The sequence below is a fragment of the Sodiomyces alkalinus genome (genome assembly GCF_003711515.1).
Source record: "Sodiomyces alkalinus F11 unplaced genomic scaffold SODALscaffold_1, whole genome shotgun sequence".
In the NCBI taxonomy this organism is placed as follows: Eukaryota; Fungi; Ascomycota; class Sordariomycetes; order Glomerellales; family Plectosphaerellaceae; genus Sodiomyces; species Sodiomyces alkalinus.
Genome location: NW_021167079.1, coordinates 4,649,702 through 4,673,229, shown reverse-complemented (window position 1 = coordinate 4,673,229; position 23,528 = coordinate 4,649,702). Strand labels below are relative to the sequence as shown.

General features: G+C 56.1%; 9 protein-coding genes across 9 annotated transcripts; 3 read left to right on the top strand and 6 right to left on the bottom strand.

The window, feature by feature from the left end:
- Positions 1-168: 168 nt before the first annotated feature.
- Positions 169-2,752, top strand: SODALDRAFT_267380 (topoisomerase II-associated protein PAT1; the record flags this gene model as incomplete). The annotated part of the gene is made up of 2 exons (XM_028607547.1): positions 169-2,390; positions 2,464-2,752. The coding sequence occupies 2 exons, from the start codon at positions 169-171 to the stop codon at positions 2,750-2,752; spliced, it is 2,511 nt and encodes an 836-aa protein (XP_028470721.1).
- A 304-nt stretch (positions 2,753-3,056) lies between these two features.
- On the bottom strand, positions 3,057-4,742 carry SODALDRAFT_327080 (hypothetical protein). Its single transcript, XM_028610335.1, has 2 exons — positions 4,132-4,742; positions 3,057-4,015 (listed from the first exon to the last, which is right to left on the bottom strand). Exons 1-2 carry the CDS (start codon positions 4,601-4,603, stop codon positions 3,303-3,305), a joined length of 1,185 nt encoding a protein of 394 aa, XP_028470720.1. The 5' UTR covers positions 4,604-4,742; the 3' UTR covers positions 3,057-3,302.
- A 392-nt stretch (positions 4,743-5,134) lies between these two features.
- On the bottom strand, positions 5,135-6,106 carry SODALDRAFT_26498 (hypothetical protein). The gene has a single exon (XM_028607475.1). The coding sequence runs from the start codon at positions 6,011-6,013 to the stop codon at positions 5,216-5,218; it is 798 nt and encodes a 265-aa protein (XP_028470719.1). The 5' UTR covers positions 6,014-6,106; the 3' UTR covers positions 5,135-5,215.
- Positions 6,107-7,045: 939 nt separating this feature from the next.
- Positions 7,046-10,670, bottom strand: SODALDRAFT_327078 (ARM repeat-containing protein). The gene is made up of 4 exons (XM_028610334.1): positions 10,160-10,670; positions 8,342-10,016; positions 7,572-8,268; positions 7,046-7,501 (listed from the first exon to the last, which is right to left on the bottom strand). The coding sequence occupies exons 1-4, from the start codon at positions 10,507-10,509 to the stop codon at positions 7,122-7,124; spliced, it is 3,102 nt and encodes a 1,033-aa protein (XP_028470718.1). The 5' UTR covers positions 10,510-10,670; the 3' UTR covers positions 7,046-7,121.
- Positions 10,671-10,957: 287 nt separating this feature from the next.
- SODALDRAFT_327077 (hypothetical protein) lies at positions 10,958-12,652 on the bottom strand. Its single transcript, XM_028610333.1, has one exon. It carries the CDS (start codon positions 12,244-12,246, stop codon positions 11,092-11,094), a length of 1,155 nt encoding a protein of 384 aa, XP_028470717.1. The 5' UTR covers positions 12,247-12,652; the 3' UTR covers positions 10,958-11,091.
- Positions 12,653-12,957: 305 nt separating this feature from the next.
- On the top strand, positions 12,958-13,914 carry SODALDRAFT_319483 (HORMA domain-containing protein; the record flags this gene model as incomplete). Its single annotated transcript, XM_028609455.1, has 2 exons — positions 12,958-13,563; positions 13,708-13,914. 2 exons carry the CDS (start codon positions 12,958-12,960, stop codon positions 13,912-13,914), a joined length of 813 nt encoding a protein of 270 aa, XP_028470716.1.
- A 13-nt stretch (positions 13,915-13,927) lies between these two features.
- Positions 13,928-18,941, bottom strand: SODALDRAFT_26442 (hypothetical protein). Its single transcript, XM_028607467.1, has 2 exons — positions 16,580-18,941; positions 13,928-16,516 (listed from the first exon to the last, which is right to left on the bottom strand). Exons 1-2 carry the CDS (start codon positions 18,840-18,842, stop codon positions 14,220-14,222), a joined length of 4,560 nt encoding a protein of 1,519 aa, XP_028470715.1. The 5' UTR covers positions 18,843-18,941; the 3' UTR covers positions 13,928-14,219.
- Positions 18,942-20,027: 1,086 nt separating this feature from the next.
- Positions 20,028-20,505, top strand: SODALDRAFT_319481 (hypothetical protein; the record flags this gene model as incomplete). The annotated part of the gene is made up of 2 exons (XM_028609454.1): positions 20,028-20,146; positions 20,220-20,505. 2 exons carry the CDS (start codon positions 20,028-20,030, stop codon positions 20,503-20,505), a joined length of 405 nt encoding a protein of 134 aa, XP_028470714.1.
- Positions 20,506-21,044: 539 nt separating this feature from the next.
- SODALDRAFT_268324 (hypothetical protein) lies at positions 21,045-22,256 on the bottom strand (the record flags this gene model as incomplete). The annotated part of the gene is made up of 3 exons (XM_028607602.1): positions 21,045-21,445; positions 21,511-21,948; positions 22,088-22,256. Coding segments are annotated over 3 exons (1,008 nt in total), but the record flags the coding sequence as incomplete, so codon positions are not given.
- Positions 22,257-23,528: the final 1,272 nt, after the last annotated feature.

The window sequence follows — 23,528 nt, the reverse complement described above, 5'->3', positions numbered from 1 at the left end:
CCTTACCTTCGTCCCTCATTTATGCCATGCCCTTGCCCTATCTATCTATGCAAACCGCTTCGCTACATTCCTTCTAAGGTCACTCCGTCGACCACTAACCAGCTACAGCACGAAAACAGCTCCCTTGGCATTCACGAGAAGGTCATCCGACTGAAACCTCCATCCAAAATGTCTTTCTTCGGGTTCGACTCGCAGCGCCACAATGCGGCAGCGCCGGGGTTTTCTCAGGCTCACGACCCCTTCGCCGGCCTCTCCCAGCGAAATGACGAAGACGACGATGCTGTCGATTTTGACGATACGTACGATGGTCTGGGAGACCAGCTGGACGAGAGTGGTGATGCTTTCAATGACGACACTTTCGGTGGTGGTGATACTGGTGCAGCAGCGCCAGTCGGCAAGGACTTCGATTTTTTCGGCCAGACTGCCAAAGTCTCGAGCGCCATCGAAGAGGAGCACGTGCTTTTCACTCGGCAGCAGCCAGCTCCCAAAGCGGCTCCTGCGTCTGCTGTTCCTCCTGCGCCCGCCATGTCCTCTGCGACCAGTGTTCACTACACACAGTCGTATCAGCCATACAGTCAACCCGTCCGGACTGGCTATGAGAAGTACAAGGAGCCTGAGGCCGAGCCCATCCCCGACCTGCATGTTGATGCTTCACTCTGGGGCATGCCCGCCAAGAAACCCGCCGCTGAGTCTGCCCCCAAGCCGCAAACTCAACCACCCACGTCCGGTCGCAAGGTCATGAGCTTGGAGGAGGTCGAGAGGGCGATGCGTGAGCAAGCCCAGCGCCCGAGTCAACCTTCGGTCCAGCCCGCCCCTCCACCACAGGAATACGCCGCTGATCGTGTCGACTACTATGCGCGTCCTGATTCCGCCCAGAGGCAGCAGCTATATGGCGCGGAGCAGTCGCAACTCCCTCAGCCTCCTGTACATCACGGCCATGGCCATCCCGTCACCATCCTGCAACGACCTCATTCTCGCACGCCACAGCAGACTGGTCCCGTTTCTAGTGTTCCTAGCCCCCAACCTCGGAGCCATCACCAGCTACCTCAAGCTTCACCTATCCAACCCACTCAGATTCTTCAGAACCCCAACCGTCTTTCTGGTGATGCATCGCGCATCGGTCTTCCCACCCAACCTGCGCACCGTTCTCAGGGCTCCGTAAACCGTAACCAGCAGCAACAGCAGCAGCATTTTGCCCAGTTATCCGAGGAAGACAAGGCCGCCTACCTGGACCAGGAGACCAAGCGAGCCAAACGTAATCATAAGATCTGGCTTTTGTCCAAGGACAATGGGCTCATGACGCCGCAAGACAAGAACTTCATCACTCGCATCCAACTGCAGCAGCTGGTGTCGGCAACTGGCAACCCCGGTGAAGTGGGAAACGAGGGTTCTCTGGCAGAGGACTTCTACTACCAGGTTCTCTTTCAGATCCGTGGAGGTCAGCGTCAAAATCCCAACCAACCCCTGAACAACTTCGCGCAGACATATCTCTTCCAGACGGGAAGTCGACAAGGCGGGATGCGACGACAGGGTCGGGCCGCCGAGAACCACGCCCAAAGAATGGAACAGCAAGTGCAGCGGGCCGTCGAGGCTGCGAAGAACAAGCCCAAGAACCCGCAACTTGTCATTGCGGGCAGCCTGGGCAAGATCTCCTTCAGCAACGCCAAGACCCCGAAGCCGTTGCTTAATATCAAGCGCGGTGGGGATGCGGGGGATGGTCACCGAGCTGCTTCCAACAAGCGAATGGGTTCCTCTTCCACTGCCCTCGACAGGAAAGCGATCCTAAGGAACATTGAGCGTGTCTACAATACCGTCATGCTCATGGAGGACCACGCGAGACTGGCGCCGCCCCCGCCTACGAACGGAAATCACGAGGAGTTCCACGCCAAGCACGGCGAGTGGTTGGCGACTGCGCAGGCTTTGAACGCCAAGCTCTGGGATGAGCTCAAAGTCCACGAACCTATCCGCGAAAACACGGTCCATCCTTTCATCGCATTTCTAACGTTCCCCAAGGGCAAAAAGGTGTTCTCTCGTGTGTTCCGCCATATCAGCTTCGAACAGCGGACCACCATTCTCACCATGATCATCTTCCATCTGGACTCGCTGGATGTCGTCCGCGACGCACAACTTACTCACGGAGAGAAGAACCTCAGTGCTCAGATGCGCGAGAACATTGAGCTTTTCTCCATGTCTGTTATGCCCAGCCTCTTTGCATACTTCAATGATACGCAGATCGATATCGTTACGGGCGTCCTGGGCATCATCACGAAGTTGAATGTTGACCAGATCGCCAAGACGCGCGTTGGCACGTCTATGCTGACCCTGGTCTTGAGCCGGGCTGAGTTGCTCAAACAGGCTGGAGGAGGCGATCCTCGACTGTGGAACGAATGGTATGTTTATTCCTTGCAGCCTATTGTCTATTGTCTATTGCCCCCGCAACCATGCCCTCTGACATCAATGTAGGGACCAAACATTCGACGCCTTCTTCAACGTCCTCGAGCCCACCCTGCCACATATGTTCCCCGGCAGCGTGAATGCCGGCGAAGACGTCCTCGTTTGGCAGCTCCTGGCCGCCATCGGTGTCAGCGCCAACCCCGAGCAGCAGCAGCGTCTTGTACTTGCTGTCAAGGACCGCGTCCTGGATACGGTTGCGCATGCGAAGACTCTGCCCGCATCTCTTGCCGCGCAGCGCTTGGGAACGGTGAATTTGTTCATGCACTCGATTGGATTGGACGTTGAATTGTTGCAGTAAAGGCTACATACATAGCCTTTGATATAGGACTTGCCTTTTTTTTTTTCTCTTTTTCTTTTCGTTTTCCAAAGTATTTATTACTGGGCCAGATGCTTTGCATCGACGTCATCTGGCGTAATTTGCAGCATTCCAGAAAAAGTAAAGTTCCATTTCGGTCATGCAAAGCGGGCTCTATTGACGAGGGGTACGGCATTGGAATTTGGCTTGCGGGAGCGATGCGGGTTTCTCCGGACGGGCACCTTCCATGATATTGGTAGAGGGATGAGACGGACTCAATGACACGATATCGGGACATGGTTTTCCAGGCGACGCGTGGACGGGGAGATTTCATCCCGAATCCATGTACTGTACTATGCGATGCGACCTACATGGCAGCTTCTGGCGTGCGTGCTAGGCTTATAACGAATCGGTGAGTGCTCCATGTAGCACGCACCCGTCTCACGACTTGCATGATGCCACTGAATGGTCTCAATCCTGCCTCATTGCTCGGGGTATCAAAGCAGAAAACGTAATTACGTATGCCAGTCCTCCCTGCACTACTGCCATGTTGTTATGTGAGGTCCATAACAGAGCTTCCCCCCCGTCCCGGAGCCCCCCGTCCTCGACCACCACGACCACGAGCCATGGGCGCACCGCCTCTAGTCTTTTGGCCTGCCCTTCTCGCATCCATTTCCGCCTTTTCCCTGGCGGCTTGCGCCGCAGCGGCCGCCTCCTCTTCCGCTTTCTTTTGCAGTTCGGCCTTGGTAGGGCCCCTGGGCTTGACAATGCCGCTGACGGCCTCAAGCAGCTCCTCATCGCCCCAGGTGGTGTACAGCCTCCCCGCACGGTCGGCAGGATGGACTGTTTTTTCTTCGACAGCTTCCTTGGTGGCGGCGGTCCCCTCGGGGGGGAGGTCCTCCTCGGCGGTCGTCGCTTTCGAAGCGTCCCTGTGGCGCAGGATGAAGCTCTCGTTGTAGACGTCCCATGCGGCCTCGTCGTTCTCGTCCGTATACCGGAGCTGGCGCCACGGTTCGGTCTGCACGGCGCGGAGGCGGTCCAGCATGGTCTCGGTTGTGCTGACCTCGTTGTCGCCGCCTTGCTTGATGGTCATGTGGATGGCTTTGGCGGGGCCGGTTCCCGCGCCGGTGCCGCTGCCGCCTGCTGCCCCGTCTTTTGTGGATGAGGAGTTGGTGGAGAGGCGTTCTTGATAGGTTACGGCGTCGACGTGGTGGAGCTGAGGACGGAGGTGTACGAGGTTGGAGACGGGGGTTAGGTGAAGTTCGTCTAAGGAGAGCATCGAGAAGTTAGCCGCGGCGGCTGACGTTTTGCCTACTTGTGGATGTTTCTTTCTCTGGGCAGAGTAAGAAGAAAAGAGGAAGAAGAGGAAGGGGGGGACGAACTGCCCTGAAAGACGCCAATCATATGCTGAACCTCTTTTGTTTCCGGACAAGTACCCCCTAGGGACTGCGTCCTCAAGACTTTATCCTGTCGCAAAGCCTCTGTCCAATCCATCATGAGATCGTCATCGCGGTCCTCATCGCGCTTCTTAGCCCTCGGGGGCACTGCACCGATACCAAAGCCGCCGGCGAGACCGTGAGATCCACCGTTCTTCGCGGCGAGCGAGTTCTTCAGATGGCGGCCCCAGTGCATGCCCTTATCCCTATCGTAAGAACGTTGGTAATCGAGGGGAATATCGACCTCGACCATGCCGGAACGAGGTTTTAGTCGCATGGCCGAGGGAGGCGCCTGGTTCATGTCGGTGCGGTTGGGTTGTTGGAGTACCCAGAGTTTGCGGTTTCCGGGGAGAGACGGGTTGAGAATGACATCGTAGGAGGCGACAATGGGATCGTTTTCGGATTCTTCGGGCTCCATGGTGCGTGGAGATGACTGTCTTTTGTGATTTTGAGTGAGCTGGAGGGGAGATGAAGAGACGATCGGTAAATTGGTAAATCAAGGACAGTTCATTTCTTGCAGCTGCGGCAGATTCGAATTTTGAGTTGGGTCCGGCATTAATTGTACGAAGTAAGGTAAAAGGTAAGGTACGGAAAGGTACCTACTTGGACATTTTGACATTTGCCCCGCGATAAATGTTATCGATAAGAGAGCTATGGGCGGGACGGTCAAGCAGCTTAATAAGCAATCTCTTTTTATCTCTTTCATGACGTCCTTCTTCCTCCGTTCCCATCTTCACTCTTCATCCTGTCATTCGCTCCACGCCTCTCTCGAATCACCTATGATTGTTTGTTTCCTCTTCTAAGTAGCGACGAGAGACTCACAATGCTGTCATTTCCATTCCATCAGTTGTGTTGCACGACAACTTGATCCGAACCCCCCGATTCTCAAAATCGAGGTATTTCAAGGGCTGTGGCCAGTCCGTCTCGCTTGCCATGGTCTCACCATCCAGTTTCAACGTGGCATGGATGACGAATGGGTCCCAAGTTTCCGCTTCTGTGTTGAAGACATCGTCGCCTGGGACTTCGGCCATCACCCCAAGCAGGACATCTGTCGTCGCGTTGGGTTGAACCAGGACTTCTCCGTTCCGCGGCTTCCTGACCTCCCTTCCGGCCTTGACTGATATGAAGGAAGCGGATATTGACCTCTGCGTCCACGGTAGTAAGCTGGCTGTTTACCACCCACATCGACGTTGTTAATGCGGAATTGGAAGGACGTCCCGTAGGCGTCGGGTTCTTGCACCGGCTCGGCGCGGCGGAACCCGACCATCTTGGACGAGGAACCGACCACATCGCCGGATTCGCGCAACAGCGTTGCTTCGAGCTCGTACCGGGCCTGGTCGCCATACCCACGGGGATACCAAAAGCCGGGGTGCCTTGGTGCCTCGAGCGTAAACCTTGTTCCGGACCGCCCGGCAGCGTCGATTTCGCATTCCTCGGAGAAGACGGTTGTCCCCTCCAATCTTAATGCCAGCAAGACCCGATCACGACCACAGTTCGCCTCTTCTGTCTGCGCGAATACTTGAACATCACATGTGGCGAGGTCCTGACTTACCTCGGCGTGCAGCCACAAGTCCGCCACTCTGCCGCGGTGGGACTCGAGGTACGGGTCACAAGGATGGGACCCCGAGTCCCAGCCCCAGTGGTACTGCGCTTTGCGCACCGGAAGCCTCCCTGGTTCCGTCTGTCGGGCTAGAAACCGATGCTCGTGAGCATGTTTCTCCACCAGTCTCCTTCCCCGACGAAGGGCCGACGCGAATTCGACAACCAGCTCGTTCTGTCCCTCGGCTTTCAGGAGACGCGTGACATCCATACGGTGAGTGAGGAACATGTTTTCGGACGTCCTTATGTCGACTCCATTGAGCTTGACACTGGCGAAAGTGTCTAGACCCTCCGAAACGAGTTCCGTGATGCTGCCATTGTGCCTGGCTTCCGTTCAGGGCGACTTGAATTGTAGGCGGTAGGTCCAGTCGTTTTCTGCGACCCATACGGACGGCAAGCTCGTTGAGGTCAAGAAATGGATCGGGGATTCCAGAGGAAAAATAAGAAAAAAAGAAGAAAAAAAGTGAGCAGCACGTTCCCTTGTTTTCACTTTGCATTCGAGTCCTTTGCCAGGTTGGGAGTGCGGGTTGTAGGGTCACACCTCTTATGTGCGAGGAGATCGGTATGGACGTTAGACGGGACCTGGGGAACGGAAAGCCAACTATCGCCAGGGTCCTCTACGGCTTTGAACTCCCAGTTGTTGTTCAACTCGAGTCTCCTGGTGGCCATTATATCAATTGTTTACTGGAGATGTTTTGTTAGTATGTTCGAATCGCATGGATATAGTTGTAAAAGAAGACTTATTACAGATTTGAAAGCCACATTGAATACTCACCTCTTGAATCCGCCAGCCTGATAACTGACAAAGTCAGTCCTTTGTTGAATACGCCCCAAGTATGATCGTCATCTTCGATGGTGAACATCGGTAGAAAAGGGGATGGTCTAACTTGGCCCACAATATGAGGAGTTGAGAGTAAAAGGGGGAAAGGGGAAAAGGGGAAAAGGGGGAGAACCAACTGTCCACACAGCAAACGACCCCCTTGACAACTACGCCTGCGCCGGCGCCTGCACCGGCCTTGCGGCCCAGCCTTGTGCTAGTCGTATGTTTCTCCCAAACGTCGAACAGCTCAATAGTACGGTGTCACATCGCTCTCCTCTCCCTCGTTTGGGCTTCTCATGTCGCAAGGTGTAACTACAAACGTGGATTGATGACCCTAGATAGTCGTCGGCAGAGGGCTCTTCAAAGAATCGCATCGTACATGTTGATTTTCATTAACGTTAACTACCACCCGTAGACATACGGTGTATCTAAATCATGCTCCCGCATCCTCTCTACTGCCTACCAACGAAGTGAATAGCGAATAATGAAGATTGAACAGTGGATTGTAGAACTGCCCCTAAGCCAGCTCATTCAGTTTTTCCTTCTCCTCCTCGTTCAGCATTCCATACCACTCCTGGAAGTTGGCCACGTTCTCCCTGGCCGCCCGGATGAAAAACTCTGTAAGGTACGCCTGCGTCTCGTCGTCACGTTGGCGCGTCCCACCGAAGTCGATAAAGGTCATTAGATCCTCCTTCGTCGTGCCTAGGCTGAGATCCAGCGTGTCGTCGTCTTCCCAGCCATCGTCGTCCTTGTCGGCATCGTCCAACTGCGCTGCAGCGGTAGCGGCCGCGGCAGCCGTTGACGACGCCGCGGTGACGCCAGAGGCCGAGAGTAGCTCCTCGATGAGCACTTTGATGATCTTGAGGGTGGCCGGAATGACGGTGTACCGATCCGGGTCTGCGGGTTTTCCGTGAGCATGACGAGCGATAGAATGGGTTTTGCGAGGGAAACAGTCTGGACGGCTTACTAGCTCTGGCGCGCGAGCGCGTCATAATCTTTCCATCGTTGATGGTGTTCGGAACCAGGTCGCCCTTAACCATGACCTGGGAGAGGCGGGGGTCGTTCAGAGAATATAGCTTCGAAAGCGCGATGACATTCTGGCGAATCTCGTCGTACCCGGCAAAGTTGATCGAGTTTTCCAGCCACTTGCTCATGACCACTTGCAGTCCGCTCTCGTTGTTGATCTGGATCTGGCCGAGGAACTCTACAACATCGTGAGCGCCGACCAGAGACAACCGCGCAAAGACAAGGATCAGCGACTGGATAAAGGGAGCCGCTTCCGCCGTGGCAAGTCTTGTGGCGACGGCCTGAAGGAGCTGTGGTAGGAACGGGCCGAGGCGCTCGTTGCCGGCCTTCTCAACAAGCTCGGCGGCCAGGCCTCCGACTTCTGATGCCGAGTTGTCCTCGATGGATGGGGTTAGGAGCCGGTCAATGATGCGCAGGCACACTTCAAGCCCGGACTTGCCGTCCTCTTGCCAGGCGAAGACTTGATGATGGTCGTGCATGAGGAGATACTTGACGGCCTCGGCGCCGGGACGAAGTACTTCGCCCTCGTTCGACTCCATCAACAGCTTGTTAAGCTTGGGCAAAGTGGCCGCCACGAACCCTGCCGGGAGTGGCTCTGAACCGTGTTCCACAAGGGAGGTGAGCAATTCTGCGGCAGTCTCGTCGGACGTCAGCAAAAAGAAAAAAAAAAAAAAAAAAAAAAAGGAAACGGCAAACGAAGACAGGACTTACAGTAACTAGTGGATCGTTCTCCGTCACGGTGGCAGTATTAAAGGCAGCCGTCAAGGTCGGGAGAACCCTAGCACACAGCGCGGCGTACGAAGCAGAGTCCGAGAGGCTACGGACAATGTCCCCGAACGACTCGTTGACGATCATGACCGCGTGGAAGTTAGACGCAGCGTGCTTGGTGATGGCAAACAGCAGATCGACGGACTGGACATCCGGGGCCTGGATGACGACGCGTGGATTGAGATGGATGGCCAGGCGGATGGTCTCGGTAAGCGTAACGACGAGTTCCTCGTAAACCTCGAGCTCTTCGGGATCCTTGTTCTGCATATACTGCGAGAGCGCCGCCAGGATGGGGATTTGCCGGTCGGCCTGCACCCGGTTGGACCGCATGAAATACTCGAGAGCCTTGACGCACGATAGCTGCACGACCTCCTCCGTCTCCGAGGTGATGCAGGCGATGGTGCGGTCGAGCAGGGCAGGCGGCGTCGGGACGGCCCGCGTCAGGTTTCCCCCGAGGAGATAACCCCTTGCCCTCAGGAATGGCGCCTCGGACTGGTTGATTGTGTAATCTACCAGGCTCAGGTACGCCTGGGTGATCTGGTCGGGAATGGACTTGTCCATGTCGTGGAAGTCGCTCAGAAGCATGCTGAAGAGGAACAGGGCGGCTTCCTGGGTGCCCCACGAGGTCTTCTCCGGGCCAAAGAGCGTCTTGGTGTAGGCGAAGAGGGCGTCGATGATCTTGTGGTTGTACCATTCGCCGAGTTTGATCAGGAGGTCGCTCGACGCGATGCGAGCCGTATAGTTCGTCGAAGCCGACGTCTCCTCCACCAGGTAGAGGGAGCAGTCGATCTCCCACATCTCGAGTTCTTCGCTGCCAATGCGCGAGTAGGACACGAGCATCTTGATAATGTCGACCATCCAAGGGACCTCCTGACCCGACGCATGCTGCTCCAGCTGCCTCGCCAGCTCGGCAATCACGGGCGGCGCGCGGAAGCACTGGTTCAGGAAATCCAGCTCCTCGACGACGAGGAAATCGAGGGTGAAAGGGATGGCGTCCGCGTCCTCCATGCGGCCCTGGGCGCCATTATTGACATAGAGCTCCTCGTAGGGCCCTTGCAGGTTCTGGAGCTCCGACCAGACGGCGGAAAAGAGAGCCGTGCTGTGGGGCGTCAAGAGGTTGGGGAAGACCGTCTTGACCTTGAGCAGTGTCTTGACCACCTGGATCTTGATGGAGACGACGCTATTCCAGGCTTCGGGTTGTCGGAGGTCGGCCGGGTTAGGCGGGGACGACTCGGGAAGGGGCACCTTCAGGACCTGGAGGAAGTAGGGGAGCCATTCCTTGAGGGCCTCGTCGGCAAAGGCCTTGACTTCGACCGGGTGGTCATCCTTGACGATATCCATGAGATCGAAGCACCCGCGGAAGATGGAGATGGCCAAGGCGCGCAGGTTGGGTCTCCGATTCTCGTCGAACGCAACCTGGGTTACGGCCTTGACGATCTCCCTCGCCATGCTAAAGAACTGGTCCTCGCTGAGACTCTCGTCGATAACGTCGCTCAGTATTTTCAGACCTCCGTATATTTGTGCGTCGGAGCCGCCAGGCACGACGGTGAAGAGGGTGGTGAGGAGGTTGGGCCATCGTTCGGGGTAGTCGTAGGCTGCGATTTTACCGACAGAGTAGCTGGTCCCAGTGGTGTCAGTGTGTTGCAGCTCGCAGAGGTCGTACCATATAGCTCGAGGGTGTCGAGAAGAAGAGCGCATGAGAAGAGAAGGGTTGGGAGGGGCGAGTAGGTACAAATAATTACTCCCTAGACATGTGCGTACCTGGTTAATGCCTTAATCTTTCGGTTATCCTCGTTATTGAGAGCAAGCTCTAGGAGGGCATTGCGAAGGACTTCTCTGGTCGCGTCTGGAATCTCGATGAGGGGCTCATCGGTGTCTTCGTCCTGGGCCCAATTTCTCTGGATGAACTTGTTCAGGGTGGTCATAGCCAAAGACCTGACGGCGATGTCGATCGAGGCATGGCTGCCGACATTGATCAGGGCTGTGGGAAAGGCGGGATTGCCGCGAGCGTGTTGTAGGGCGATCTCAGCTTGTTGCCGTTTCGCCTGGCTCCCGGCCTCGGAGCTGGCGTGTGCAATGTCTTGGAGCTGGGCAATCAGCTGGTCCTCCATGCTTTGACAGGTTCCGGCTCGGAGGATGACGGGCTGTGTCTTGAAGGAGGTAGATGGTGTTTCAAGGCAGGTGAGCTCGGGCTTGGTTGTGATGAAAGAAAACAAAACAAAAACAAATTAAAGTTAGAGTAAAGTTTCCAACGGTGTGCGGAGGAGTTGTTGTCGATTACTTTGGAGGGGTTCACATTCGAGTTTACAAGTACAAGTACTTCATATGTACCCTACATGTACTCTGTACGTACCCTTCACTCCTTCACTGGGGTGGTGTCGAGTTCGGCCACTTTCCACTGGCGGGGTTCGTCCGGACAGGTACCTTGGGTAAGAAACAGTGCAGTGTTTCTACTCTGGGCGGTCTGTGCGCAAACTACTCGAAATCGACACCGAGACTATGGTACACCGTACCTTAGTGTACGACCTGTTGTCTGAAGCTGTAGACATGATACGGGAACAAGAGGAGACAATTCGTAGCTGGAAACCCTGATGTTATTCATACTGTCATTAACCGGTGCAGTCATGATCACATTATACATCTCATACACAGCGTGGCAGATACCGAGGCGCTATTCCTCCACGAGGTCCATCCTAAATGATATCACCGCCAAACCCACCACCGAATGCTCCTCCACCAAATGGGTTCTGTCCCCTTCCGGACCCTCCCCTTCCACCTCCCCTACGAGGAATACCTCCACCAGGACCGACAGGATCCCATCTTGCCCCAGGAGGTGCTTGAGGATCATATTCGCTCTGCGCCCCCGGTCCGCCAAACAGCGGATCGTCAAACGTTGGATGCATCCCTGAACTGCCACCCGGACGGGGTAATCCGCCACCGACGAACGACGGCCTCAAGGGGTCATGGGGTCCCAGACCAGGGGGGTTCAGGTCATCATGCCCAATGTTGTAGGGTGACCGTCCAGGAACCGCCAGAGGATGGCCCCTGGGTGGGCGGTTTATCTCGTACTCGTCCTCGAAACCCGGAGGCGGGAAGTCCCCGGCAGGTACAGGTCGCGGCGGTGGTAGTGGTTGAGCAAAAGGATCGACGAGGGGGTACGGTCGCCCCGGCTCGGGAGGTCTGTCGTAGGGGAACGGTCTTCCCGGCTCGTCGCCGGCTTGTCCACGCGTCCCTCGTTCTGCAAACCCCCCCGTTTCCTGCTCATCGGGGGACTCTTCGTAACCCTCCATCTGCAGTTTTGGTACGAGCTTTTGGATGATGTTGACTTTGAACAGCTCGATAATCTCTGCCATCTTAGCCTCGGACACAAACGCAGCCTTGAGCTTGTCGGGCAGGTCGGACCGGTCTTCGGAGCCATCTTCGCGAAGGGTGATGCGCAGGGGCAGCTTGGCCGGGTTGACATAGTCGCGAGGAACGACTTCGAGGCGGTGGATGACATCGTGACCGATGGCGAGGCCGCGAATCTCGGCCTTGGACCCCATGCGGGTGACGTTGATGAGATCGGTCATGGACGTCTGTTTGTGCGCGTACACGAAGGAGAGAGCGCCGAAGCCGGCGTTCCACGAGGGCGGCAGTCGTGGGGCATGGGTCTGGATTTCTTGCTCTATTCTCTTTTCCTCGTCGAAACCGAGCAGACGGAACTTGAGAGAGGTCATGCAGGCGTGTGTGAGAAGGGCGAGAAGCTCGTAGGTGCTGCTGATATCTGAGGTCGCGTCGCCTGGCGGGTGCGTAGGAGCGGCATCGGCCATCGTTTGCAGGATAACCTGCACGTCCAGAGGGTTCACCATGGTGGTACTCTGAAGTGGGCGATCTGGATCCTGGAGTGGCGAAGAGAAGTCGACGTCGGGAAATGAGGAGACTTTCTTTTTCCGTACAGGAGGGTTTGTGAAGAAATCGTTAAAATGCAAAGTCGTCGCGTCCAGCGCAGGTAACAGCGCAACTCCTTGATTATTACTCCGTAACTGCCTGACTGGGCTGGGGCCACATTTAAGTCGTGAGACTAGGGAATCGAATCACCTGATGTTCGAGGATAGCTCTTGGAGGCTTGTTTACGGTAAGGTAGGGAGGTACCTTAGGTAAGGTAATTCGAGCTCCTGGACCGCGTCATACATGTTATACTTCGTACGTACTCTGTAATTACGTACCATTGCTGCCTCCAAGGGTTCAGGAAGCTCATCAGGCAAGTAACTGGAGGGGTTGCTGCCTTGACCTAGCCCAGCGGGGGGGATTTACCCGCGCTATGGTTCTTATCTTATCACCACCCTTACAAAGCATAGGGGTCCGACCTAGTAAGCACGTGCTCCGGTGTTAGTTTCGTGACCCTCGATACTCCCTGAAACGCGTCGCACTTACGGATACATCTCGACCCCCCCAGCCCTACTCTCAATAAGCAGTCTCCCACAAACTACTACCCAACTCATAACTTTCTCAAAGTACGCCTACACAAAATTTAAGTCGTCTTAAAACGACTTCAGGCCACCCTACGACAAGCCCCCCCCATGTCGTCTCCACCGCACGAGCCAGACGAACCCGGCCCAGCCGTACCTCACCAGCAAGCCCGCACCCTCCTCTCGACCTTCACAACCTTTCTGACCCTCACACTACACACCATCCTCTACCACCGCGGCCTCTACCCACGAGAAACCTTCCTCCTAGCCAGACACCACAACCTCCCCGTCCCGCAATCCCGCCACCCGGGTCTCTGCGCCTGGATCTCCGACGCCGTCGAGCAGATCCAGCCCCTTCTAGCCGCCGGCTCCCTCGCCAGAGTCTGCATCAACACCCACCTCCCGCGCACCCTCGCCGTGGCCGAGCGCTGGGTCTTCGACGTCGCCCAGTTCCCGGCTTGGGCCGAGGAAGGGGCCGACCCCAGCGCCTGGGAGGAGAAGGACCGCAGAGAGCGCAGGACGCGAAGACCCCTGGACGAGGAGGAGCTCGACGAACTCGAGCAGGATAGGACCGTCAACTGGGTGGATGTGGACGAAGCCATCCGTGGTGCCTTGAGGAGGATTGCCTACGCGGCTGAGACGAAGGGGGCGCTGCCGGAGGGTAGTACATTCACCGTCGCTGTCGAGCTGAGAGACGAGGCGCCCGCGCCAGTTGGGGTGGGTTTGGCTCTTTTTTTTCTTCCCTTTCTCCCCGCTTCACATTCTCTCTTGACTCTTATTTTTTTGTGAAAGAGGGGGGGGGGTTCTTTTTTCTTCTTCTTTTTTTTTCTCGTGATTTATCCAACTGACAGGTCGGCCCAGTATTCCCAACCCTGGATCCCTACCGAACCTGCCCTTCAACCGGCGTCCCAATCCAACCCAGTCCCCGGGTCTGCAATAGGAGGCGCATCCACTACACCGTTGCGAACCGTTCAGGCTGGACCACTTTTCTTCGAGTGCTGGGTGGAAGAGGCCCAAGCCCCTCCGCAGACCGCCGAGCCGTCTGCTCAAAACTCGGGGTTTTCATGACCGAGGAACTGTCAAGAAGTTTTAATGTCCTTCATCCATTTCGTTGGTGTATCGTAATGCTCGTAAAAAAACAGCTATTGTCATCCCTGACAGGACGTGGGTTCCGTGTTCTCTCTATTCACCGCCGCGACCCTGCCGCGCCCGAATAGCCAGTCAACCAACCAACCCTCCCAAATATTAATGCACAAACAAGAGCAATCCGAAACGCCCACCTTGGCCGGATCCTGTCCCTACCAGCTTCCGTCCCAGTCCCAAACGCCACGCGCCTGGTCCAGTAGAATGAGGACGACCCTTGACACGCTATCCTAAGCGTCATCGCCTCCTACCCCACCCCCTTTCAACGCCGACCGAAGGCTGGCCATCTCCCGCCGCAGTCGCATATTCTCCTTCTTCAACCGCGCCGTTTCCTCGCTCTGGTCGCGCAGCTTGGCGACCAATTCCTCCTTGTCCTCGCGCCCCCTGCCCCGCAGCGCCTTGACGATTTTCCCCAGCTCGCTGTTGAATTTTTCGTACAGGAGCTCGTTCTCGGCCGTCGTCTCCTTATAGAGCTGGTCGATCGCCTTGACCTTGGCTTCCGACGCCTTGAGCGTGCTGTCCATGTCGCGCTGGATGGCAGCATGCCGCTGGTCGAGGTCGGCCATCACCGCGGGGACCCGCTCTTCCAAAGCGGCCACCGACTGCGCCAGCCGCCTCAGGTCCACGGTTCCGGTCCGATGTCCGAGGCCGCCGCTGTTGACGCGTGACATTTCCTCCGCGATCTTGCTGAGCTCCGACTTGAGCGACGCATCGACTTCGTCGACCGCTTGTTTTTCCGTCTGCAGCCTCTCCCGCAGTTTCTGCGGCGATTGCAGACGCAGCTTGCCGGAGCCACTGGCTTTGGTTGGGCTGCTGCTGGTGGTGGGAGGCCGAGTGGACGACGCTTCGCCCGTGGTGGGAGGCGCGCTGCGTGCCGGTTTCAGGGTCGGGATCTGGGATGTTGACAATGCTTTCGAGTGCCGTCTCGGCGACTTGTCGCTGTTCGTCGACGACGATGGCTGGAAGACTTCCACCAGGCTGAGGTTTTCCTTCTGTAGCCGCGGGGTGCGCAGGCTCTGGGTCGCCGGGCTGACTGGAATTCTGGACGGCGTGGGTGGCTTATTTACAGGGGTAGAGTTAAACTTCTCCGAAGTTTGTTTATTTATGCTGAGGGGCATGACGGCGTCTTCCTCTGCGTCCCGGATGGTCGCAGCCTCCATAAGGCTCCTCAGATCCGATAGTGAGCTGCGCCGTTTCTTCCTAGGCGACTTGGCCGGGTAAGCCTCAGGACCGGGCTCACCGATCGTCTCCAAGCGGGGGTCGTGCCGGTGAGAGCTAGCCGGCCGTGGTGGCTCCTCGAAAGCTCCGGCAATGGGCGGCCTGTCTCGCGAGTCGGGACGCCTGAGCTTATTGGGCTGCGCATAGCCAGTCCCCATGTCTATGGATCTCGTCCTGCCCATCGCCCTGGACAGACTACCGTGGTTGACGTCTCCTGTCGCTGGGTTACGGCTGTGCTTACTGAGCGTCCTCCAAACAGAGGGACGGTCTTCGTTCTTACTGTTTTGGCGCAGAAGCGTGTCGAAACCGAACTTGCGACGGATCGACGAGGTGTTGGATGTAAGAGATCCGGTTTTGACACTGCGTGTTGTCGGAGTCACCGGTTCGTAGGCTGAGGTACCGGGGCTAGGATGTGTCCCGAATCCGATGTCCTCGAAAATCCGGTCGCAATCGTCGACGAGCCGATCAAGGAGGTTAATGTAATTATGGGCTGTGCCGTCCGGCACGAGCAGCTCTGCGAATGCCACCGTCAAAACGCCGCGATCACCGTCGTTACCGCAACCTTCGAGCAGGTCTGCCAGCAACTTGATCAATGCCGTAAAGGCTCGTCGGTTCTGCGGCGCCATATCGCCAAACATGTAGTTGACAAAATCGGAGAAATTCCCGGGCACCTGCCTATTCACCCGCTCCTGGAGGGTGTCGAGGGCTTGGATTGTCATTACCGGTCCCATCTGCTCTCGCCAGGCGATGTGAAGGAACTTTTCAAATGCGACGAATATGACATCGGCAGTGAGGTCGGCCGAGGCTTCCAGGTCAAACGGGCTCTCTATAAGTCGGTTGTACAGATCGTTCACGGCTAGTTCATCGACTACCGCTCTATTCAGCAGCATCCGCCCGACAATGCTCCCTTTGCGGGACTGTAGGCTGGCTACGTATCCCGTAAATGTTTGCTCGAGTCGCATGAGGGGGTTGTCGGGCTTGTCGTCCACATTGGCACGGACACCGTCTCGGCTTCTTGCGGACCCGAAGATGGAATTTGTCTCGCTGTTCCCGCGGGACATCGATGGCGGGAAGGCAGTGGAAACGGGCGTTCGCGCCTGCTTGGGACCCTGCTCCGTGTTCGAGTTTGAGCCGCCGCCCCAGATAGTCGACAAGAGTCCCTTGACGGGCGAAGAGGCAAGGAACGATCTTGTTTTCTCGGCCCGGTTCGACAGTTGCATTCCTTTGAGGACCTTTGTATAGTACGAGACCAAGGCAGGCGCAAGGCGCAGGTTAGAGACGTTAAACTGCATGCTTAGGAGTTGGATGACTGTATTCTGTGTTAGTTGTGCCATGACTTGGGATCAAGGGGAGCGAGGAGGAACCGGCTTACTTCGACGGGAAAGCGTGGGAATGAGGTCTTCCACGGCTATCTCATCAGAAAACTGCTTGCAATTCAAGCCGGCAGTGCGCATGCTCACGCGCCTCATGTCTCCGCAATATATGTCGATGGTAATCTCTACGCCGTAGTGGCCCACTGGCGCGCCTTTGGTTCCCTTCTCGTGATCGACGACAACGCGAATGGGCGCAGGCTCTCTCCTCCCTTCGATCAACTGGTCCGCACCTTCCTGGAAAACAGCGGCGAACATGCCAAGGTTGTTATCCGGCATCTTGACGGACCGCAATGTCCAGCAAGGGTCATCGCGCTCGGCTTCGGAGAATCGTCCCTCCACGCGGGCTTTGACAATGTCTTCCGTCCATTTCGCAGCTTTTCCTTCGTAACTCTCCAGCAGCATGAAGCAGCGAGATGTCACCGCCGTCCCAGTCACCCACTCTCCCGCATGAGCCCCCTTCATCTCCTGGGTCGCAGTCATCCAAACCAGGGTTCCGTCGGACGACTCGGTGAAACGAACATCGGCGAGATTGTGCCATCCCGTGAAGGCAAGCTCATACGACGCGGGGCCACCGGCAGCGTTCGTCATGGACACGAGAAGTCCGGCGGCAGAAGGTTTATCGATCTCGCGTAGGAGGTCGCGTCCGGTTACCACGTTCGGGGCCAGTTTCTTGAGGATGACTATGCAGTCGGAGAAGAGGAGAAAGATACCGGAGCGATCGGGGACCTCGGACTGGTCGATCATGCGAAAAGGTGCGGGCAATTCGACAAAGTCGGCGGCAAGAAGAAGCCTGCCCTGTGGCTGGAGGTCAAGGGGCCAGCTCTCCACCATGTTGCGGAGGCGGTTCGCGACCTGGGGCTTGTCGGGTAGCGGGTCGTCCATGGAGCAGATGTTCGTGATAATGTCACGCGCCTTGAGTAAGGGCTGCAGGGCCGGGTGCGTGATAGGTAGACAGCCGACAACCTGGTCGATGAGCAGGCTGTATCGTGGCAACCTTTGCACGGGTTCGATCAAAACTGATCGCACTGTCTGCTCTCCTGCCTGTGTGACTCTCTGACGGAAGCTTGACTGGTGATTGAGGAAAGAGGTGAGCAGGACGGGGAAATGCTGGCTGGCACGAATGTAGTCCTGATAGCAATCCGTAAACTTGGGGAACCAGTCAAGAAATACCCTCGCCATGGCCAGGGCACCACTCGGGTCCTTTGTCCGCGCGGAAGCCCCCAGCTTGGAACCGGTCAGGGCGACAGTCGTGGTCTGCATGTCCAGCATAGCCTCCTCCTCGGTGTCGTCCATGATCTTGCGCAGCTCTTGCATAAAGGCGGAATTCACTTGTAGAATACGATCGGCGGAGCGGGGAAACAGCCTCTCCAGCTCCTCTTCGGATGGACTCAGGCTGCCCGGAGCGCGCTGCTTGGCGCTTTGTCGGAAGTCGTCGGCAATGTGTTTGACCAACTCGTACAGCTTCGCCACGTATCTTTCCTCGGTAGCGACGAGTTCGCCAAGCTTCATTCTCAATTCCACCTTCTGTTCTTTGGCGAAGGACTTGCTTCGATTTAGCGACGTCGGTTTGGACGGGGCTCTGCGCAGTCTGGCTGTCGGCAAGAAGACAGGCTCCCCGAAGAGTTTGACCAACGGCGTGTAACCACCGTACATGCGCAGAGTAGGATCTAGTATGTCGTCCTCATCGTCCGGCACTTCCTCCAGGTCCTCCGGCCGCAAGGGCACGATGGCACCCGGTGGTAGGACAAGGTCGATATCCACATTCGTCAAATGTTGCGTCTGGAGCGCCGTTTGCAGGGCGGCAATGACATCGGCCGTGTTATCGCTCTTGACTAGGCCCTTCGCCAGATCGGCGGCATGTTGTTCCCCAAATAGCGCCGGAGCGCTCCCTGGGCGCCTGCCCCTAGTGGTCGGGTATGTGTTTTTGAGATGATTCTTCACTACTTCTGGCAACTCGGTGAAGTATTTGTAGAGACCGAAGGCGAGGCCGCGGTAGGTCTCATCGCCCTGCCATTCGCGAGGCAAGTAGTTGACAACGCTATAAAATGGCGAATTGGGGCTGATGGTCAGGCGCGGGAAGGACTTGAAACCGGCGGGGCCATAGACGTGGACTTGAACGCGGGAGCTATTGAGCGTAAAATTGGCGGTGGTCGAAGGCCCGTGGAAAACAAGGACAGGGAGATGGCCGAGAAGAGGGTCGGTTGTGCGGTAGAGGGTGATGTGCTCCGGCGAGAGAGCCAGTTCGTCCGTGACACGAACCATGGCAGTGGTTGTGTTGCTGGGTGGGTAAGGTCTTGTTAGCAGGCCGCCAGGCGCATCGCTGGGTTCGAGGACGGGCAAAGAGCTCAGTTGCAGGTCGGGGAGAAGACAGCGATTGGATCGTGGGGCGTCAAGCTGCTGGTGTCGAGGGGCGAAAGACCAAGATTAGGTCCAGTAAACAAGGTCCAGAGATAGAGAGGATATGACCGAGACGCGTCGCCGTGCCGCCGTTGACCTTGTGCGGGATTTGGCAGACAAACGAGGGGACATGGACCCAAGTTATGGCGATACGGAATACAGCAGCAGTGCGATGCCGTGTTGTCGTGTTGCTGTGTTGCTGTGTGGTCGTGTTACCGTGTTTCCGCAGTTCTTGTGTCGTCCCAGAACTGAAGTTGGTCAAGCTTGTGCTTATCGCAAAAGCGGGGGCCAGGAATGTTGGGTCTCGGATAGAGCCTCAGAAGACGGTAGTTAGGACGGGACAGTCAGGTTGATTACTAGGTAAGGTAGTTGAGCCGCATTGGGTTGATGGCGATTTTGAGAGGATAGGGTAGAGTCATGATCCAAAGTCGGTCACGAGCATCACACCGCCCTGTCGCAGTTCTCTGTAAGGTACCTACCTACTCCATAACTACACCGTATTTGCCTTGCACTGCACATTTACACATCAACGTACCTTAAGGTACCTTATGGAGTAAGGTATAAATACCTTAGGTACTTCGTATCGTACACGGTGCCTTGATTGAATAAGGTAACCTGGTGCCCGGGCCAACCAAGAACCTGACAATCCGGGACCTTCAGCCACTAATATTCAACGATTCGACCCCACAGTAAACACACCATCCAGGTACAGAGGTACCTTGTGTCCGTACTCGTGCACTGTGGGAAGCTGGCCCTGACCCCTCCCCCACAGGTGACCTCATCAACCCCCCTGGCTCTTTCCCAGACGCTTACGAAGTACATAAGGTACTTCGTATTACTGATCGAGCTCCGTAAGGCAGCGGCCTTGGAAACTCCAGCTTACCTTAACCTTCGATCCCATAGAGTTGCCGCTGAAGACGATATTAGCGGTCTAGTTATTCCCAACTGAAGGCCACACAACGATACCGGCACGTTTTAAGAGATCCCCCCTCCCCCGTTTGAAACCAAATTACTCAAGCTTCTCGATCCTTCTCTTGCCTATCCTTCAACATGTCCAGCCAAGACAACGCTGGCATTCGCCTCGACTTTGCCCCAGACGGCAGAAACTACAGGCTGTTTGAGCTGCCACCCGAGCTCGAGAGTCTTCTACAATCTCCCACCGCACCTGTGTAAGTGTCTTCAACCTTACATAGGCAGACAAAGCTGCCTCCGCCACAGACCTTGCTAACCCCCGTGATTCAGTCTCTACCTGAAGCAGCCCGAGAACGAGTCTTCCGCGGTCCTCACGAACGTACAAGGAAAAACCTACACCCTGCAGCAGAAGAACACCTCCAACTCACTCCTACTCCTTACTCCTTCCTCGACGACATCTCACCCCTCGCAACCAGGAGAGTCGACTCAGACGACACATCATGGCCTGACTGCTGTTGCTGCATTGCATGAGACCATCGAGCTCGTCACGCAAGCACCGACAGCTGAACAAAAGGCGAGGGGGAAATGGCACGAAAGGTTCGGGAGGAACCGGTGATCTGGTCTTGCTGTATTTTCCTCCACCCCACGAGTCGAAATATTTCTTGCATTTATCTGGGCAATACACTCTACCTTATTCCACGTTCGGGATTATGACTCGACGACATTTTCTCGATTCCCTAGATTGGGGTTTTTTTTGGCTTCCATCATCTCAGATCTCTCCCACATCCCACCTTCTCGTGCGCCCACGCCATAGGTCTCATGGCTTCTGAAACCATGGGTTTGGCAGATAAAAGCCCCAGACTGGACAACTCTCCGTTCGAATACCCGATCGATACCATGTGAACTTGCTCAACTCTGCACGGAGGAATCAAGCTTTGGCCCCAAACTCCGCCAGAAAAACCGCACTTGTTCCTTCCTGCTTGCTCTGAACAGGGACACAAGTGACCACTGATTCAGGGGCGGATATTCGCGCCTTCGCGCTCGACTCGCGGCATCTACCAAGGACCAAGCGTACACCACGGGGTAATAAATCCGGGTGAGAGGCTGTACAGGATATTCGGGATGGAGATGATGATTGAGGTTACTGCCCAGGAACTAGCACAAGCCTGAGGCATGCAGCGCGGCGGCTAGTGCCTCTTCATGGCGTCGACGATCCAATTCATTCTGCCGTCGACGATCCAGTTCATTCTGCCGTCGACGATCCACCTTCACCGCCTTCTTCGACATGCGGAACTGCAGCAACCGCGGGTCCACGGCGGGATTTTCTGCCATGACCTTGCGACGAGCCTCTTCCTCGGCTCGCCGCACTTCTGCCTGGTGACGCTCCTCTAGGCTGTCGAACAGCGGACAGTTGCCCGCTCGGCCGCCTCGACGTTCGTCGTCAAAATGATTGTACGCGCAAGACTGGGAGCAGACGTAGCATTGGACGTTGTGACAGCCCGGTTGCGGGCAGGTCATCCTGTTACATCCCTCTATTTTGACGAAAGGAGTTTGGCCTGGAGTTAACGGTTAGTATAGGTTGAAGTGAACGTGAATTTATTGCCAGTGCAAGGCGACTCACATTTGTTGCATTTTCGGATGAGAGCAGCCGACATGGCCTCCTCTATCTGCCTTCGAGCAGATATGCCAGAGTCATGGGCCGCTTCCTGACATGTCTTGGGTATGTGAGTGTCTTGCCTGCAGAGGCGGCAGCTGACCAAGAGACAGTCGGGGTTCTGGCACCGGAACTCCTTATTTTCTTCGACGGGAGGATACTCGGCAGCATAGGGGCATGACGGACACGTCTCCAGGTTGGTGATAGCAGCCATTCTGAGCACGGCTTCGTCTTCGATGCGTTCTAGAGCAGCTGCCAGCTTAGGGTCGATGAAGAGGGCGCGCTGGCCTGCGCAGAAGCCCGCGGAGCAACCATCCATGGACATGCACTTCAGTTCGTATCTAGACATGCCGACGACGGTTTCCGCATTTTGTCTCGCGCAGCCGATACAGAACCACTGCTTCTCTGTTAGACTGACGTATCTGTTTGCCAGCACGCATCGCACGACGAGGGAGGGAGGGAGGGAGGGAGGGAGGGAGGGAGAGAGGGAGAGAGGGAGAGGGAAGGGGGGTCTTAAGAGGACGACTTACATGCTCCTGGTCACCGTTGCAATGAACCATGCGGTTTATGGGGAACTCGTCGTAACAGCATGCACACCCCATCATGCTACCTTGGGCCTGGGCCAGAGCAATGTTGTCTTCTTCCTGTTGCTTCTCCCTGTTGGCGGCCTCTTGCTTCGCCACCCGCGCACGGATCACCCATCTTGCTGCCCGTAGTTCGCTCAGGGCTTCTTTCTCGTGCGGATCAGACCAAACTACGATCGTCCTATTGAGGTGGCGTGGAGCATAAGCCGGATTCACAAGGGTCAAGCTCCTCTTCCTCTTCAGTCGGGTGTTGGCATCGCCACCGTCACGATCCCAGGTGGCAGAGACCTCGTGGAGTTCCAGATAGGCCGGCAGCAAGAGGTTGGCGTGTCGGTTAAAGACTGAGATAACGTCTTGGAGCTGAGCACGGGGGAACTCCTCGCATAGGAGTCTGCTCCTGCTTTATGGTCAGCATTCTGAAATGTACTTGGAAGTAGGACTGTGAGACGGATTTGCGAAGAAAAGAAAAGGGGCGAAGGGGTGGGGGGAAGGGGATATATTTCCCCTTTTCCAAGTGCATTGAAACAGCAGAGTAGAGCAACACGGTCTGACTTACGACATGAGACAGTATTTTAGCATCTTTCGGTTCGCCCTGCGGATTGGGTTATCGAATTGGGATATATAGGCGGCGATTTCATCGACTGGTTCCGGCTTCGCTTCTTCACGCTTGAGTTGCCGTGCCGTAGGGCGCTTCTGGTAGCCAGCACCGCTCTCCTCCAGTCTGAGAATGTGCCTGACAACAGCCCTTCCGTCATATGTATGCTGGCGGGCCATGTTGTCCAGATAGTCGGGACATATGTCTGGGAAGATGGAAGCCGCGAGCTCTTTGCACGCCTGTTCATCTCGCTCCGGGAATGATCCTTCTAGTTCTTCTACCACGGCGGCGGGGACATCGGGTGGGGTCTCTGCATGTTGACGGCGCAGCTTAACGTGTTTGTTGCGTGCCTCGATCTTGGCCCTAAGCTTATGTGGAACCAAGCGTTCGAGACGGCTGGGCTTGGATGGAGGGCCTGTGTCGATGGCTGCGGACGCAGGGTCCATTAACGAGTGCGGATGTAGATGACTGTCAAATAGGGGGTGATAACCAGCGGGCTCCATTGGGTGCATACCGAAAGCCCGTAGAATTCTAGTGAACATGGCGGCTCTTGGTGTATCAGTGAACCAAGGATCAAGACATTTCGGGAGGTCGACTTGTGGTAGTATATGGGTGTCAGTTGACTTAGATGCCAGAAGAATACTGGAGCATGCCGTAAAGAACGTCTTGGTATTAGGGAATCAAACGTCTGGGGTTCAAAGAGTTTCTTGGTTCGAGAAGAGAAAACAGAGGGCTTCTGATGGGAATGAATCGGAGATCTAATGTCACTCAGTAGTCAGTCCGGATCCTCTAAATATATAGGCATG